A 19,236-nucleotide genomic window follows, 5' to 3' on the forward strand; every position below is an offset into this window, starting at 1 on the left:
TGCACAAAAAGGATTATTCGACATGGTGGCATTGCTGTCAGGGTGCCTCAGAGCCATAATCCATAGGTATTGGTAATCCACTGCAGTAGTAGCCATCGTATGGCCAGAGTGAGGCATGTCGTCGACAGTTCCTGTCTCTCTGTATCTCCTCCATGTCCAAACATCACCACTTTGATTCACTCCAAGACTCCTGGACACTTCCCTTGTTGAGCGCCTTTCCTGGCACAAAGTAAAAATGCAGACGTGATCGAACTGTGGTATCAACCGTCTAGGCATGGTTGAACTACAGACAACACAAGCCATGTACCTCCTTGCTGGTGGAATGTCAGGAACTGATCAGCTGTCAGACCCCTCCGTCTAATAGGTACTGCTCATGCATGGTTGTTTACATCTTTGGGCAGGTTTAATGACATCTCTGAACTGTCTAAGGGACTGTGTCTTTGTCTGTGATACAATACCCACAGCCAATGTCTGTCTTCAGGAGTTCTGGGAACTGGGGTGATACAGAACTTTCTTTGATGTGTGAATATTAGACATGTCATTTATTTTGGTTATGGTATGTCATGTCATTAATTTTTCTTCTCTAAATATTTTCAGAAATTTATGTTGGCAATGCCAGGAAGAAACGTGCACATGCAAAAGAAGTTCGTGAGAAAAGCATTTTGACCTTATACAACAAACTGAATGAAATTGTGGGACTGCTTGCAGAACTGCTTAATATTCAGGTCCTCACAGATACAGCTGTATTGCATGCATCATCATTGGGTGTGGCACCATTCTTTGTGGAGAATGTCAGTGAGCTTCAGCTCTCGGCTCTGAAGCTAGTGACAACAGTGAGTAATTTTCTTGCCTTTTGCCATACTTCAATGTAAAAGGATGAAAAAGTGATCTGTGTTATTGTAAGTATGGTAGCCATATTTTCATCACAGTAGGAGAGACTTGAATGGTGTCTCCTGTTTGTGTTACTAGTTTGTGCATATCCTTAAGTGTTCGTAAATGTTGTCTTCTTATTATTAGAGTGTTGGAAACAAGATAAACATATTAAGTGCTCCAGAACCTAGTTATCTCTTTCTCTGTTGGGTGTAATTTGTGATACTTTGCCCCACACTGTATAATTCGTATTAGAGTGTTACTCTTTTCAATGTCATACAAAACTGCTTATTTCTTGTATTTTGAATTAAAAGACTGTGATAACTGATAAAGTAGGCTAAACTATATTAATGGTTTTTATTGTTTTTCAGTAAGAGCTGTATTTTTTAAGAGAATATTGTATAAAAATTTCTTCTTAAAGAGCTAAGATGGAAGTTCAGCTTTAATTTTTAAAAGTGAGCTTTATTCAACACTAATTTTTCTAAATGTTTATTTTCAAAAATGTTACAGATTTTTACCAAGTACGAAAAACACCGGAGACTGTTGCTTGATGACATTTTGGCATCAATTGCTAGGCTACCAAGCAGTAAACGTAGCTTAAGGACATATCGACTCAATTCAGAGGAACACATACAGATGTTGACTGCTTTAGTTCTGCAACTAATTCAGTGTGTGGTAGTGCTTCCAGAACGTCTCCAGCAACCTGAAAAGAAAGATAAATTCAAAGAGGAAAAGAAAGATGAAAAGAAAGACAAAGAAAAAGAGAAGGAGAAAGACAAGGATCCAAAGGAAAATGAGGAGGAAAACAAGGAGAAAATAGTGAATGTAAGGTTAACTCCGTTGTTAAGGGCTGTAAGTTAAACTGTTTCAAAGTATGTTCAGAATGGGATATGTGTATGAAGCTACAATGGCAAATCTTGTAGTGAAAGCAGTACCTTCTTTACCTTCCCATAGACTTGCCCATGCATAGCATTGTTCAGAAAAATCACTTGTTTAGTGGTTAAGGAGGTTGGTTAAGAGGAATTCATTTCTCTTGATTTTCTTTCCTTTTCAAATAACTGTCACATTCTACTCACAAAATATTTTAAAATTTTCACACTAAACCAAGCATTGTAATGAGATTTGTGGGCCAGAATTACGGATGTAACAGAAATTTTAGTTGTGAGGAAAACTTACTTTGCTCATAGTAGTACAATGTTTCAGTCTAGAGAATTTGGTCATGATCAATTGCATGTTTGCAGTTTTGAAATCTAACAGTGTTTCATGTAATAAAATATGGCATACAGTCAAAAAGTGAAGGCCATTTAGTCACAGAAAATATTTTTGGTAACTTTTATTTGTGGTTTCACTGTCATATAAACCTACTTCAGTTTGCCACATAATTTCCCTTTGCTTCTAAGCGCTTTCTGCAATGTCACACTAACTTCTTCTACTTCTCTCCACCGAAGTTTTCTGCCAGGGAATTGAACTAGTTAACAGTATTTGTATTTGATGATGAACTAGTTTCAAATAATGAAGTTATGTTGTGTCTCCGAACAGTGTGCATCTCATTTTGTTGTGCAAGTGGTTCTTTTCACATTCTCACATAGCAATCTGTAAATGATGAGATCAATTATGTTCATTGTGAAATTTTTGACAACTTATGTGCTGAATTTTTCTCTTTCTACCTACACTGTTTAATGTGATTGTTATGGTGAATAGTAATTTCAGTGTAGATATATTTATTTCTAAGAATCTGAAATGTTTGATTCCAGATGGATCGTGATGTTCTCATTGTGAGTAAATATGAAACTGCCATGAGGACTGCAGCAAATTTCCTTACTGTCTTCCTTAACAAATGTGGAAATAAAAGTGAAGAAATTGACTACAGACCATTGTTCGAAAATTTTGTCCAGGATCTGCTTACAACAGTCAACAAACCTGAGTGGCCAGCGACTGAGCTCCTTCTCAGCTTGTTAGGGAAACTACTTGTAAGTGAAGCATAATTTGCATATATCAACAATTAGTTGTTCACACGAATCAAATTACTGCAAATATTTTGAAAATTTTGTGCCATGTATTTTCTTTGCATGTGCAGGGAAAGATGCTTTTAAAAGAAATTATTGCAGTGGCACATTGAAATTGCTGAGAGGGAACACACACATTTAAAAAGGGAAGAAAACCTTGAAAATTGCCATTTTAATTTACTCAGAAATACATGTTTTTTTTTTATCTCTAGTGACTGCCATTTTGAAACATAATGCATTCAAAGTTCTACAGAATGCACAATAAGATATGCAGATATTGACATTTGAGTTTTGCAGCATGTTTTAGGGCAAAAGCTTGCTTTCATCTTTTAGTTCAAGCAATCACATTACAAAATATATGTATAAAACTGGATTGTATACTTCTTTTTCTTTTCAAATGGGTCAACTAAGGACAAGGTGCTAATTTAAATTCCTTATTCTTTCATGTTTTATTTCCTTCCTGTACTCGTTCATCTGTAAACTGTTTTTTTATGTCTGTCTTCTGACCACTTCAGACAAGGGTCTTTTTTTTTCACTCTCCTACCTTAGAATCTCCCTAAATTGGTTAAGGTAAATGCTAGGATGGTTCCTTTAAAAGGGCATGGCTGAATTCCCTCCCCTTCATTCCCTAATCCAAACTTGCGATCCGTCTCTCATGACATCAATGTTAACAGGACATTAAATGCTAAATCCTTCTTCCTTTCCCTTGGAATCCTTCCATATTCAATACTTCTTCCCTCAACATTTTTCTGTCAGTTGTTTCTTCAGCTTTTCTGTTACTTTTTGTAAATCCTTCTTTGCTTCTGGGATTCATCTTGTTGTTGACTTCCTATCCCACGAGTATTTGAAGATCTCTTTGGTTAAACTACTCTTTTGCATTCAGTTTAAATGTCCATAAAAATAGTGTCTTCTTTTTCTGATGGTTTCTTATATGTTTCCCGTGTTTTGATAAATGTCGTCTTTACTTCATAATTTATAACCTTCCATAGTTCCTTTCTGAGGCTAATGTAAGAGGCAGTCAAAATATTTCTTTTCAAAGACTATACACTCCACAGTTGGTATGGCGACCAGGCAGAATGACCATGAACATTGAGCAATCATCCCACCAATGCATCAGGTTGAATATACCATAACATTTGGTAAAACACTATCCTGCTGCGTGAAGAAGTCCATAACTGCCTTAACTGCCTGCTGCACATCTTCATCTGACAGGAATTGTAGATCCTTCAAGGACCCCCCCCTTTTTTTTTTTTTTTTGGGAGGTGTGGGGGGGGGGGGGGAGGGGGCGCGAATGCATGGAGTGAGATCAGGAGTATAGGGCAGGAGCTCAAGTGTCTCCAATTTGAGTTGGCATAACTTCTGCATGAGGCTGGCTTCCCAGTTCGATCAGTGTCTTCAAGAAAAGAATAACACATTTTTCGTATTTAGACAGATTTGGCAATAGCACTACAATAATTCACATTTCCATGTGTACAAATGCCACACTAATCCCTTACCTACATGTCGGTGCTTATATACCTACATTGGAGTCATGCTACATTATGTATACCCTGCAGAAAGTTTTCTATCGCCCCTCATATTTTTCTGATTATTTGCTTTTCCATTATTTGTAATTTATGTAAATTACAGTTTAATGTTAGACTTTTGCTTGTTTACAGACATTCTGGCTTCACTACTCTGTTGTAATACCTAATTTTTGCATTTTTAGGTGGATTTTTTTTTTTAATATATAAAAGTCTTTAGTTCGAGAAACAGATTGCTCATCCTTAACACCAAGGGGGGGGGGGGTGGGGGGGGGGGGAACAGGCAACTGCACAGTTTTTTTGTCGGACGGCAGATTTCGCAGGTGACGCTGTAATACTCGTGCTCTTTCTTCACTGATGTGTGATTGCCAATGTTTGTTACCATTGAACAGAAGCCGGCTCAGCCAGAATGCTGCAAGCAAAGTGCATTTGTCCTGTAACCAACAGTAGCGAAGGTCGGCTGTCATTTTCCCGAGCAATGTATCTGAAGAAATTATTCCATTGTGGTAGGGTGATACAGCTACTGGTTTTGAATTGTTTCAGAATAAAAACAGTCTTGCTTGTGAAATTATTTACTAGCAATAATGCGTTTCACCCTTTTGTGGCATCATCAGGTTGAGTAAAAGTAGCTGGATATGTAACCCACCCATCATGAGCAATAGAAAATGGAAAATATATGCAACAGTAACTGGATATGTAATCCATCCATCACAGAAAACATATAAAGTGCAAGATGGATCTTGAGCACACGAACTGACAAATATTGTATGCGTGACGGACAGACATTTTGTTGTGTGAGGCTCATGCCACATTCATTTTGTAAGTTGGCCCTATTTTGTACTGCTATGATGGTGTCACCTTGTGTGCTCAAGGTCCATCTTATATTTTGTGCATTTTTTTATGATGGATGGATTATATATCCAGCTACAGTTGCATCCCATTTTCCACTTTATATGGCTTTATGGTGGATGGGTTACACATCCAGCTACTTTTCCACAATCTGATGATGCACAAAAGTGTGAAATGCATAACCGATATTATTTAATTTCACAACCAATAATGTTTTTTTTATTCTCAAATAATTTTTCTTGAGTTTTCCATCTTACAAGCAGAATAAATGAATAAAAATCAATGAAAAGTAACTGCTGTAAACATTTCTTGTGAGCTTGTGGCTGTATTGCAATAAAAGCTTTCTGATGAATTGTTAGATTTATACAGTTACTTAGTTTATACACTCATTGTGCTCCATGGTGTGTGTTTATTCTCTGTTGTGCAGTTCGTTTGCTGTGGTTTGTTGTTGTTGTTGTTGTTGTTGTTGTTTTGGTCTTCAGTCCAAAGACTGGTTTGATGCAGCTCTCCATGCTACTATATCTCACGCAAGCTTCTTCATCTCCGAATAACTACTGCAACCTACATCTTTCTGAATCTGCTTAGTGTATTCATCTCTTGGTCTCCCTCTATGACTTTTACACTCTACGCTTCCCTCCAGTACTAAACTGGTGATCCCTTGATGCCTCCGAATGTGTCCTACCAACCGATCCCTTCTTCTAATCAAGTTGTGCCACAAATTCTTCTTCTCTCCAATTCTGTTCAATACCTCCTCATTAGTTATGTGATCTACCCATCTAATCTCCAGCATTCTTCTGTAACATCACATTTAAAAAGCTTCTCCTCTCTTCTTGTGTAAACTATTTATCGTCCAAGTTTCACTTCCATACATGGCTACACTCCATCCAAATACTTTCAGAAGAGACTTCCTGACATTTAAACTATACACGATGTTAAGAAATTTCTCTTTTTCATAAACACTTTCTTTGCCATAGCCAGTCTACATTTTATATCCTCTCACTTCGACCGTGATCGGTTATTTTGCTCCCAAATAGCATAACTCATCTACCACTTTAAATGTTTTATTTCCTAATCTAATTTCCTCAGCATTACCTGATTTAATTTGACTACATTCCATTATCCTCGTTTTGCTTCTGTTGATGTTCATCTTACACCCTCCTCTCAGGAGACTGTCCATTCCATTCAGCTGCTCTTCCAGGCCCTTTGTTGCCTCCGACAGAATTACAATGCCATCGGCAAACCTCAAAGTTTTTATTTCTTCTCCAGGGATTTTAATTCCTACTCTAAATTTTTCTTTTGTTTCCTTTACTGCTTGCTCAATATATAGATTGAATAACATTGTAGATAGGATACAACCCTGTCTCACTTTACCTTCCCAACCACTGCTTCCCTTTTATGTCCCTCAACTCTTACAACTGCCATCTGGTGTCTGCACAAGTTGCAAATAGCCCTTCATTCACTGCATTTTACTCCTGGTACCTTCAGAATTCCAAAGAGAGTATTCCAGTTAACACTGTCAAAAGCTTTCTCTAAGTATACAAATGCTAGTAACATAGGTTGCCTTGCCTTAATCTATTTTCTAAGATAAGTCATAGGGCCAGTATTGCCTCAAGTGTTCCAATATTTCTACAGAATCCAAACTGATCTTCCCCAAGGTCTGCTTCTACCAGTTTTTCCATTTGTCTGTAAAGAATTCATGTTTGTATTTTTCAGCCGTGACTTATTAAACTGATAGTTCGGTAATATTCAAATCTGTCAATACCTGCTTTCTTTGGGATTGGAATTACTATATTCTTCTTGAAGTCTGAGGGTATCTTGCCTGTCTCATACATCTTGCTCACCAGATGGTAGAGTTTTGTCAGGGCTGGCTCTCCCAAGGCCGTTAGTAGTTCTAATGGAATGTTGTCTACTCCCGGGGCCTTGTTTCGACTCAGGTCTTTCAGTGCTCTGTCAAACTCTTCACGCAGTATCGTATCTCCCATTTCACCTTCATCTACATCCTCTTCCATTTCCATAATATTGTCCTCAAGTACATCGCCCTTGTATAGACCCTCTATATACTCCTTCCACCTTTCTGCTTTCTCTTCTTTGCTTAGAACTGGGTTTCCACCTGAGCTCTTGATATTCATGCAAGTGGTTCTCTTTTCTCCAAAGGTCTCTCTTATTTTCCTGTAGGCAGTATCTATCTTACCCCTAGTGATAGATGCCTCTACATCTCTACATTTGTTCTCTAGCCATCCTTGCTTAGCCATTTTGCACTTCTGTCGATCTCATTTTTGAGACACATATACTCCTTTTCACCTGTTTCATTTACTGCATTTTTGTATTTTCTCCTTTCATCAATAATTCAGTATCTCTTCTGTTACTCAGGATTTCTACTACCCCTTGTTCTTTTTTTTTTTTTTTTTTTTTTTTTTTTTTTTTTTTTTTTTTTTTTAAATCCTCTGTTGGCTTCAATGTTTCATCTTTCAAAGATACCCATTCTTCTTCTACTGTATTTATTTCCCCTGTTTATGGGGAAACTAGAAAACCTACAGTTTCATCTCGGCTTCTTTGAATGTAATCAGTTAATTTATTCACACATATTAAATACACATTGACTGATGTAGCTACAAATAAACAATGGTTAACTATTGGAAACAGATCAGTTTTCAGAAAGTCCTGTAGAAAATTAGACTACAGCTTTTCTTAGTACTTTTGAATGCCTCTGCTTGAAGCTAAAATGGACATGTACAATAAAACACAGAGATTTGACTGCATCAGATAAAAATTTCGCTGATGAACAACAGGAGAATAATGCTTACTATAAATGATAATCAAGTAAATGATTTGAGCACAGCTCCTGCTTTGAGTGCAAGGGTCATTTTTAAAATAAGAACCCATAACACACTGTGTCCATGCATCTCGTCACGTGACGTCTGTTCATGGTCAGCCACTCTTGGCTAGTCTCTCACTAAGTAGCCATTATGTTTTACGTCTCATCCAGTATTGGTTGTATGGTTATACTGCTTTGTTTGTGGATATGCCAGTCAGTAATCCTGCCGATTGTGAAATGTGCTCTGTTATTCTGTTCTTAAATGCCAAAAAATTTGTTCTGCTGAAATTCAACAGCAGTTTGTTGAAGTTAATAGTGCAGGTGTAATGAATGATGGAAATGTGCATAAATAGTGTAGGGTGTTTAATGAAAAATGAACAAATGTTCGTGTTGAAGAATGATTTGGATGGCCTATTGTCACGAATGAAGGCTTGACCCAAAACATTGATGAGGCACTTTGCTAAAGCAGGCTCTTCACTATTGGTGAGCTGAATCAGAAATTTCCCCAAGTTTCAAGATCAGTAGCTTTTCCCGTTGTTACTGACAAACTTCACTACAGAAAAGAAAAAAAAAAAAAAAGTGCAAGATAGGTGCTGTAAAAGCTGGCAGAAGAACACAAAAGAAAGCAAATGGCACATTCTTGTTTGTTTTTGGAGTACTATCACAAGGATGGTGATGAGTTCTTGGTCACATTGTGACCAGTGATGAAATGCAGATTCCGCACTACACTCCAGAGAATAAACGTGAGTTTATCCAGTGAGCGGCATCATTCAAACTCCTTGATGAAACCGCAGAAATTCAATCAAGAACCTTGAACATGGAAAATCATGATCATGGTTCCTTGGGACCAGAAAGGCATTCTTCTGTTAGACTTTTTGCCAAAAGGACTGACAGTATATGCTTAGAGGTACTGTGAAACATATTAAAGCTCAGGTGCATTATTCAAAATTGCCGGTGAGGGCTGCTCTTTAGTGGCGCCGTTCTGCTTCACGGTAATGCTCGGTTTCGCATTGTGGCAAGAACAAAGATGCAACTGGACAAGTGTCATTAGGAATTGCTGGATAATCCACCATTTAGCCCTGGCTTAGCATCATTCGACTTTCATCTGTTTCCAAAACTGAAGGAATGTCTTGGTGGAAAGTGCTTGGAAAATTATGACATATTGAAAGAAATTGTTACTAAGGTTTAATGGTCAGGTAGGAGAGTTCTTTGATGCTGGAATCCAAAAGCTGGTGCCACAACTTGACAGATGTTTTAATGTTCATTGTGACTATGTTGAGAAGTGAAAAAATGTGCATATTGTAGTTTGTGATACAATTTACGTTCATAAGTAAAGTTTCTCTCTCCCCCTTACAAATTGGTTCTTGCTTTAAAAATGACCCCTGTACATCATGGGTATCATGTCCTGACACTATGGACATAATCCTTCACTTCGCATAGGGTGCCTAGGGTTTAGGTAAATTATAATGACGATATGTTTTTCACATAAAGACAGTAAACAAGTTTAAGGAAAAGTTTTTTGCTTCCTTTATAAGTATTCCTTTGCACATATTAACCACAACCACAGTTTGTATCTGATTACAATTATATTACAAATGCCTCTCTGTGTGCTGTAATGTAACTGATCTAGTCCTCATGATCTCTGTGGGAGTGATATGTGAGGGGTTGTAGTATATGCCTAGAGTCAGCACATCTGCTGCTATAAACAGTACTATATTGCTCAAATTTAACATGTTACTTCCTTGGAGCACAATGAGGTAGAGTGATGAAGGAAAGACAATAAAATCCATTAGTGCATTGTAACAAAAATCTTTTTATTTCGCACTTCAACACAATATAAATAAACCACATATTTTGTTTCCTTATGTTTTGGGAGAGCTCTAAGAAACTTTTCTTTGAAAGTTGTTCTGAAACTATAATATGATTTGCATTTAACAAGATAATTTAAAATAAAAAGTCTATGTTCTTCATGTTCCTCATCATCCAGCCAGTGAAAGATCCTAAACTTTATATTTCTTTTAAAAATAAACTGTACAACACAAGACTTGCATGCGTGTAAAGACATTTCCGTAACATCGCTAAACTTTGTAGTTAGAGCTCTGAGCCCAGTTGAAGACTCTTACACATTACCAGCTACATAACTTTTATGGAGAGTAAATAATTCTCTCTTCTGTTGAAGCTCATTGCTACAAGTGTATGTCTCTTTACACCTCAACCAACCATTCTTCTAGATACATTTACCTGCTAGGAAGCCAGCAAAGTATGCTACAGCCCACTGTTTGGAAGAAATGTCTTTCTGTGAGGAGGAAGGAGGATATTCTTCAGTATCTATTGTACTCCCTTCTCCATCTGCTGAGGCAGGATTTTCTCATTTCCAGAGCTCTTCAAAAGCTGAGGTTCATCATCTTCCTTTTCCATCTCACAGTTGTTCAGTAACAGTACCTGATGAGTGTCATCCTCACATTTAAAGGTGTCAGAAGGTTTGATAAGTGAGTTAATAGTGCTAGTCAGGAACAGGCATCGTAGTAGGCTTGCTGTTGGGTTCTGGTTGTAGCCACCTTTCTGACAGTACACTGAAAATAAATTCTCTGACATCTTGATTTCATCTGATTGTTGGGAAAAAAGTTAATGCTAACTATTTGTTTATCTACAAAAAATTAGCAGTAGTATTAACAGCCTGTGTCATGTAATGCACAGTGGTGTTGTGATTTTACCTATGTTTTTTGTCAGTTTTATGTACAGTACTTAAAACTTCTTCTGCCCTTTCTATTGTTTCCATTACTGCTGGGCATTGTTCTGATAGTGCACACCTAACTGGATTAGAGAAAAATGCTGCCCTGCAATTCAGACACCAAACAGATTGCTCATAAATTCTATAAAACAAACTGTTTTCTTCTGTATCACTCTGCAATACTTTACTGCTGTAAGAGTTCTGATGACCGCAGCAGCATAGTGGCTGAGAAACTGAACTGCCATTTTCACATTTATTTTCTGGAATTTGCTATCAGAGCCCTTTAGTTTCAAGCTCTGTTGGACATTAAATATTTAGATGTCCAGATCATTACATAATGAACTGCATGTTCACAGCAAGGAACAATTTAGTAGTGAACACAAAATCGCAATGTTTGCATGCATTAGTGTTATCTAAATCTTGTTCTGTCATGTTACCTTACTACTGAGTAAATTCTTGGGAGCCAGACATAAAGTAATAGAAAGAATGGCAGAGAGCACTAACACATTGCTCAGTTAGGCCTGACTTTCACCAGAGCGAACACAAGCAAACAAAAATTCTCTCTGGTGTAAACAGTGGGGGAGCGCAAAAAAATTTGTTTCTGTTCAGTACGTATTTACTGATGGTTGCTCATGTTCATCTGCTTGTCAGTTTTTTAGGGAAGCATCAAAGGAGGAAGATTGTGTCCTATTACAGAGAGTATTCATCTGTTGTTTTGCATGTGAACTACTTTGTTATTCATTGGTAATTAATGCTCTGTTTTTAAATTTCTTCTTAAAGTGTTAAGAGGAACTACTGAAATGTGTCAGCCGACATACGTGCCATGTTTTAGAATAATGCAAAAGAAGGCTACAGCTGCATTTCAGTTTTAAGAGCAGTACCTCCACGCATTTCGTAATTATGTACACAGTAATACTTACATTCCTACTCCAGATAGCTTGCTTTGTCAAAAATAGTGGACAAAATAATCCTATCCCAATATCAATGATTCATATCATAGCTGTAATCAGTGTTATCGTGTGAAACCTGTGTGAGTAGTAGTAGAGTTGGCATGCTATGCTTGTTCTCTTATGTTCAATTGCCTTCCCTCCAGTGTAAATGCTTGTTCCAGGTACACAGGAATGTTTTTGAACACTGGCAGATTGCCTGTCAATGCTCTTATCTTGTATTTGCTTGCATTCACTGTGTTGTAATTGAGGCTTTACTCTCATTCACTCATGTTCACTTCTCTTTGCTCTAGAATACAGCAGGCTATAGAACACAGAAATGATATCATACAATGATTTTTCCTTTGTAGTGAACTTTTGTCATAATATATTTTTTAAATCAAATTATTGCTGCCACCTCACATAAATTTTTATTATATGTTTATTTCACTATAATAATTTTGACTCAAGAACTATATTAAAATGCAAGGTGAAAACTGAAGTAGTGCTCCTTAAACCGTGTTGATCAAATATTACCATGTTATGCGCTGCACTTCGTTATTCATACATTTCATCGGTTTCAATTATTTACTTGCACTTGAAAATGGCTCTACAGCTGAGTTCATGATAGCGGAATAAATAATGAAAAGACAGTGTCACATTTGGTCCACAATCATGTGGATATTTTCAACCTTATACTGCAAAACTTGCAGATTTTCAGCGTTACTTTCATCACACTGACCTCGATCTCGTCTGTTGCTAATTAAGTTAGCAACCTGAAGTATCGCAAAGGTTATATAAAGCAACATCAGTAATGCAGTGATAGCTTAATGACATTGCTCTGTTTATTAAGGATTCCATAATGTTAAAGCAATTATTCTAATAATCACATCTAATGTCTTTTTTAAACACCATTATTCATTCTCTTATCAGGTATGGTTACAACCACAGGTGTTTTGCAAATTTAGGTGTACTCATTATGATTCAATTTATTTGCAAATATCCTTGTTTGAAAACCAAAGAAATAACTCAAAGTAACAGTATTAATTAGTAAAACACTTCACTTCATGAGAGTTCAGTGAGAACTTTCAGATTAAAATTGCTCACATCACTTTAATATTTTACACATTTATAACTAGAATTATGTGTGTATTATTAACAGCACTGCATGCGGAACATATGGATGAACCAATTTATTAAAAATCTGCAAAAGACTTTACAGGAAATAGAAAATAGTTAAAACAATATTTGTTTTAAAGACACACATGTGCTGCAGTGCAAACATTTGGTGTTGGCACAAGAGAAAATAATTATCCACCATAAAAACTCAATTCTAAATTTAAAATAGTCAATTTACATGGAAGCACACCATTTATACTAGAAATGGGAGAAAAATACACAGTAAGATTTGTTGATCTAAATTTCTCAATGAAAGAGAGAAAACATACATAACATTTTTTAAGAAATAAACATATGCGAACTTGTCTATGGACAAGTCTTTGTATCACCGTAGAACAAAGGTAATGTATCTACAGACTACTATTACAAAAAGCAGTTCACCATCATTAAGTAAAATCAAGCTCTAGTGAAGACTGAAACAGTAACTATTCTGCAAAAACCAATTCCCAAATTATTCACATCAATTTCCACAAAATTAAGTTGTCGTAAGTCAAAATTACCACTTTGTGAGAACACAGCTGCAAAACTTTTGTTGCTCTTGCCCCTGTTTAAGACATTAACCAAGCATTCATCATTAAGGGAGCTATATGAAAATTAAATAAAGATTTGAACCCAGAAACTTCCAAACAACAATGGTGGAGAGAGAGAGAGAGAGAGAGAGAGAGAGAGAGAGAGAGAGAGAGAGAGAGGAAAAGCCCTGTGATGTGAACCACAAATAGAAATCAAATTTCGTACTGCGAACCTGATCTTATCTGTGAATTTAAATCTCAACTTTGTATTTGTTACAATGGCATACTGAAGGGACACTAAACACCAAGTGTCTGTTTAATAAATGCAAATGGCAGACTTGGCTTGAGCAAACCTGAAAATTGTGGAATACTTGCCAAACATTTTGATCAGTTTCTTAACTGTTCAAAACCAGTCCATAAGCTGAAATCCTCAAACAATAAAATCTAAAAGAAAATTAACCTCTGTCTATCAAAGAAACTGAACAAGTAACTAAAATCGTGAAAAAACAATGAAGCTAGAGGAGAAGCCTATTAAAGTGAAACTTTTGAAACAGTGAAAAAAGAAAAAATAATAGAGAGCTATTTAAAGAAATCTTGAAAATGAAAAAAATCGCAGGTGAGTGGAAGGCAGCCTAAATACATACACTACATAAGAAAGATTATAAGCAAGACATTTAGAACTACAGAAGAACTTAACTGTTGTGAGTTTTACAATAAATAGTTTCCAAGATTCTAATAAACAAAGTGGAAGCAACACTGGACAGTCATTTTGGTGAATATCAATGTGGTTTTATAAAAGGCAAATTATTCATGGATTCAAAAGAGTTCGTAGCAATGTTTGCAGATTTCAGTTAGACCTTTGTTTATATTAACAAACTACTGACAAAATAAACTGAGAATTTGATGTAAAGTCTAAGTGAATAAATCTCATTCATGAAACACTTACAGACAATATCTAAAGTAAAATTTAAGGGATAACTCTCTCAGCCTTTCAAAAAACATAAGCTGTTCATCCAGGTCACAACAGAATCCTTCAGATCTTCATCATTTGTGAAGCATTTACTGACAAGATGCTCCACCAGTTTCTGAAATGAGAGAAAGACTGACAGTGCCACATCCAGACTGTAGGGACGATGTTGAAAAATGTCCCACTGGAATTTCTCATGCAGTAAGGCTTGTCTCTTCTGGGCAGTATGTGTGCATGCACTGATGTGCAACAGAAAAATTCCATGAGAGAGCTCGCCTCTTCTGTGGTTCTGGAGAATGCTAATGCAGTGTCCATTCTCGCAGTTTTCTGGTCATCTGTGAGCATGTGTGGCACCCGCTGTGCACAGATTTTTTGGTGCACTAAGTGCTGAGTGACAGTTTTGTGTGCACTGAATGAATCTCTTCCTGACATTGTTCATGAGTGTTACTACTTGTGAATCATCAAGTCTCTTGAATGATGCACTCCAGCTTTTGTTTTTGTGACAACGGAGAGTAGCCTTGATCTCTCTTCATCTTCCATTCGTAAACATTTGCTCCACATTGAGACACTGGCTGTATTCATTACACCTTCAACATAAATGGTAACAAGTTTGTGCTGAATGTCACAGGATCTTAACATTTTCTGCCTGCAGAAAACAACTGAAACCTCCCACCTCACAGTTGGTGGGATTGGCTGTCGGCACAGCCATGGTGACAGCTACCTCTGCACTTACCATGTGACAAAGTCCAACTTACAACCACATTTGGCAACTATCTACATAACACTGAACACCAGAAACCAATGAACAGCTGCCACAAGACAGGTGTGCAGACTGTATGCAGGAATGTGGTTTACTTCCTGAATGGCACTCAGAGATGACATTTTCATACAATTGTTTTCAAAATTTTATGCAGGGGTGATGAATTAAAACAAAGAAAGATGCTAAAGAATTGTGCTAATGCAATTAAAAATGTAATAGTGTATCATACTTCAAAGAAAAACAAACTGTTGGAGCTACTTACATGAAAAACTCAGTGTAGCTTCCAAAAAATTGATAATATATTGCACATAGTGACAAATAAGAGGGGGAAACAGTTATTCCGCTCCACATTATGAAACAAACATGATGTACAGCACCATACATGTCTCAGTATTTCACATAGTCTGTTACTTTCAAAAACTGTGAAAACTATTTGATTGCCACTGTTTTAGCTGGTGATTGGTATCTGAGTAACAGCTCTGTTTGCTAAAAATAAACTGGTAGATAATTCTGATTGGTAATAGTTGGCATCATTTCAGTGAGAACTACCAAAAGATATGACAATACTGACATTAGCATAGGGAAATAAGAGCAAGACAAAGTAAATAGGCACCACCCAAGAAATTGCTTTTATGTGGAGAAATAGTGTTAATATAAACAAACAGTGGCAAATGAGTTTATTGATTATTTGTCATAAAGGGTCTGAGGTTTCAAATAGAAGCCTTAAATTCGAATTTGGTAAGTGTCTTGATAATGTATCATTCCAGTGTAGGATAAGTCTTGTAATGGCTGCTGATTTCTTGCTGTTCTGTCCAACTTGATGGATTGTTCTGCCCCATTGATTGGTATTATTCACTAATGTCAACAGAGGATTTAGTGTTAAAACAGCTGTAGAGAATCAGAAGTTGCAGTGTTGTGTTTGTCTAAATTCCCTCATATATATTTTGAGATCAGACTGAAAATTGCAGTCTCCATTTCTGCTTTTGTTTAGTTCCTATAAGAATTGTGAATCAAAATTAAATAAGTGTCTATGTAACTTAAAATGTGAATGAGTTGATTTGTAACATTTCACTTTGAACAGTGAGTGACTGGAATTAATGGTTCTTGCAGGTCACAAATTTCAGCAATAAAGGCATAGATATGTCTCTCAGAGTTGCATCATTGGATTATCTTGGAGTGGTTGCAGCAAGGCTTAGAAAGGATGCTGTAATCTCACAGCTGAAATTAAATACAATAGACCAGATAATTCAAGAGATTAAAGCTGAAGAACAGAGAGAAAATGAGGATAATTGCTCAGGAGATAAGAAAATCAAAACAGTAAGTATCCACATACTGAACTATTGCATTTAAATGGAAAGTACATCTTACATTTACAGTAACACCACCCATTTCTTACAGGAAAAGAATGGGACAGAGTTAGATCCGGAGGAAGAAAGAACGCAGTTCCTGCAACGTGTTTTGCTTGACTATTTGGCAGTTAATGGCCAGAATGACCAGGCACTGACATATGCAAGACACTTCTACTTAGCTCAGTGGTACAGAGATGCTACTGCAGAAAAGAGTCGTCCATCCACAGGAGCAAAATTGTCTCCAAATAAAATGCTTACAAAAAAGAAGAAAACCAGGAAAAAAAGAAAAGGTATAGAGCAATTCAGTTACATTGTTAATTTCACATTATGTACTTGTATTTTGACTCCTGTCAACAGAATTCACAAGAAGTCAGTTACCTTTGTAATTAATCCTTTTTGAATTTTTATGATATCGTGGTGGTGGTGGTGAAATATTAGTATATTTGCACATTACTAACAACACAAATGTCATAGTCTTCTTACATGAACAAAATATAACCATCTTAATCATTTTGTAATAATCTGAATTTGCGAGTCACATTTGAGATTTTCAGTATATTTTTTCAATAAAATTTCTCGGTCAACATTAATGTTTGGTTAGAAACAAAATACTCAAATCAGAGTAGACTCAGCTAACTTCTTTGTGACCATTTTCAGGAGAAAGTAGTGAAGAAGACAGTCCAAGCAGCTCTGATATAGAAGATGCAGAAGATTCAAAAGTGGATAATGAAAGCAGTGAAAAGAAAGCACAGTTATACAGAGTAATTGAACTAAGAAAGCAGTTTCTCATCAGCAAAATAAGACCATTTGAGGACAATGTTGGTGTAGGAAAAAGAACTCAAGTTCTACAAACTTACATTGACTATGAAAGTGCAGAGCTCATTTCTAGGTATTTAGCATCAAAGAGACCATTTTCTCAAAGTTTTGATGCCTATCTCAAACATGTAAGTATATTATTCTCTCTCTCTCTCTCTCTCTCTCTCTCTCTCTCTCTCTGTGTGTGTGTGTGTGTGTGTGTGTGTGTGCGCGCGCGCACTTTCTTGGCTTCAACTAGAAGCTAGGGCACTAACACATAGGTTGATATGCTGGAGTAGTGGGTAACATGAAAATATTTTTTGAGAAGTGTAGAATATACACCCATTCACATCTTCCTTAAAAAAAACAGGTTTGGCAGCATTTTTTTTTCAAAACAAAAGAAAGTGTATGTTGGTATCATTATAAATGCCCATAAACAATGCTGTCTCTCTACAAAATTTTCTTACAGAACCTTCCCAAAGAATGTGTAATGGAATCTTTACTATTTATGTTGTTTGAGAGCATGTGTCAGCCCATACAACTTGAAAGAATTTTGTAAGAACACACGGAGATAAATTTTCTGGAAAGCAATGATTTGTATTACTCTCCCAAAACCTTGTGATGTTACAGTGTCATTTATTTATGTACAGCACCATCAAACTCAAGTTTTTACTGTCATAGGTACAATAAGTGTTCTAAAGATTTAGTTTAGTAATTTTCTTAGGAGATGGTAATGTAATTTTAAAGTGAGTTCACACTGCAGGTTTCTTAATCATATATATTATAGTTAATCATAAAATACCCATCAGGATATAACCTTAAATTTGACGTGTTTATTGTTTAGATCATGACACTTTTTCATAATGTCTGCTTCTGAAGCAAGTAAATGAGCAAACTGAATTGTCAAATTCATTGTTCCTTTCCACTGGTTCCTCCAACAAGCATGCGGATATAACACCAAAATTTTTCTAATTTAACCTCACTTCTGAAGCAGTGGTTCTGCTGTTGTAAAGTGTTTTGACACCAGTAGGAATGGCTACCAATGCAGACAAAGCATTTCTTGCATCTATTTTAGCACTGAATATAAAGAAGAAAAAAGAAACAATACAGTAGTCCAGGGAATGGTTGAAGCTGAGAAATAATTATATCCATGGAAAACTAGTGGAAATTTCATTGTCTGTAAAAGAACCAGAGAGCTTATTTTTTTATTTATTTATTTTAATTACATTCCCGCTGCATAGAATATTTATTTTCTTCTCACGGTAATCCTGTGTAATATGTGGCTAGGAAGATGCAACACCTCTATCATTTTGGTAATTGTCACTGCTATTTGTTTTTAACTATATATTCTTTTGATCATAGTTCCCGCAAATGTGGAAACTCGTGATACAGTAAGAAAAACTCTTTTCTCATTAAACATGGAAGGTGAAAAATCAACAAAAAAAGTTGCACATCTTTTCAAGTCAGCTATCAGTTAGAATTTCTTTCACACACATCAGGTATAGTCTAAGTTTGACAAACATGTCAAACAAAGCCACACATTGCCAAATAATTTGACAAACTAGTGGAGTTTGACAAATTGTTTTATTGGTACAGTGGCCTGTATGGTGTCAGAATGCAGATATGTCTGGTTACTAAAATTTTGATAGTATTGCTTCTTTTGTTCCAAAAGCATTTTAATTTCTCTGCCAATGTCCCATATTTATGTGCATGCCTGAAAGAACAGACACTGTTGATGACCCACAGCTGAACAAAATACCTGAAAATTTCTTCGTTGCCTGTGAATTTCTTGACATTAGATGTATTAGGTATAGATTTACTACCAGATAGTGAGGCATGAAAATTTGTGCCAAACTGAGACTCAAACTCGGATTTCCTGCTTATCGTAAGTGGCAGCCTTAACTGATTTGGCTATCCATGTACACTCCCTGTACTGACCCAAACTTCTTTATGTTGC

At 36.3% G+C, this 19,236-nt stretch overlaps 1 protein-coding gene across 1 annotated transcript in view; it reads left to right on the plus strand.

The window, feature by feature from the left end:
• Positions 1-19,236, plus strand: part of LOC124556430 (nipped-B-like protein) — a 395,074-nt gene that overhangs the window by 310,138 nt on the left and 65,700 nt on the right. The window contains exons 14-19 of the mRNA XM_047130386.1: positions 598-833; positions 1,381-1,695; positions 2,625-2,840; positions 16,246-16,452; positions 16,534-16,774; positions 17,142-17,428. Of these exons, the coding sequence (XP_046986342.1) occupies positions 598-833; positions 1,381-1,695; positions 2,625-2,840; positions 16,246-16,452; positions 16,534-16,774; positions 17,142-17,428 (1,502 nt within the window). The remainder of the gene's footprint in view (positions 1-597; positions 834-1,380; positions 1,696-2,624; positions 2,841-16,245; positions 16,453-16,533; positions 16,775-17,141; positions 17,429-19,236) is intronic.

This window comes from Schistocerca americana, chromosome X, assembly GCF_021461395.2.
Source record: "Schistocerca americana isolate TAMUIC-IGC-003095 chromosome X, iqSchAmer2.1, whole genome shotgun sequence".
Classification (NCBI taxonomy): Eukaryota; Metazoa; Arthropoda; class Insecta; order Orthoptera; family Acrididae; genus Schistocerca; species Schistocerca americana.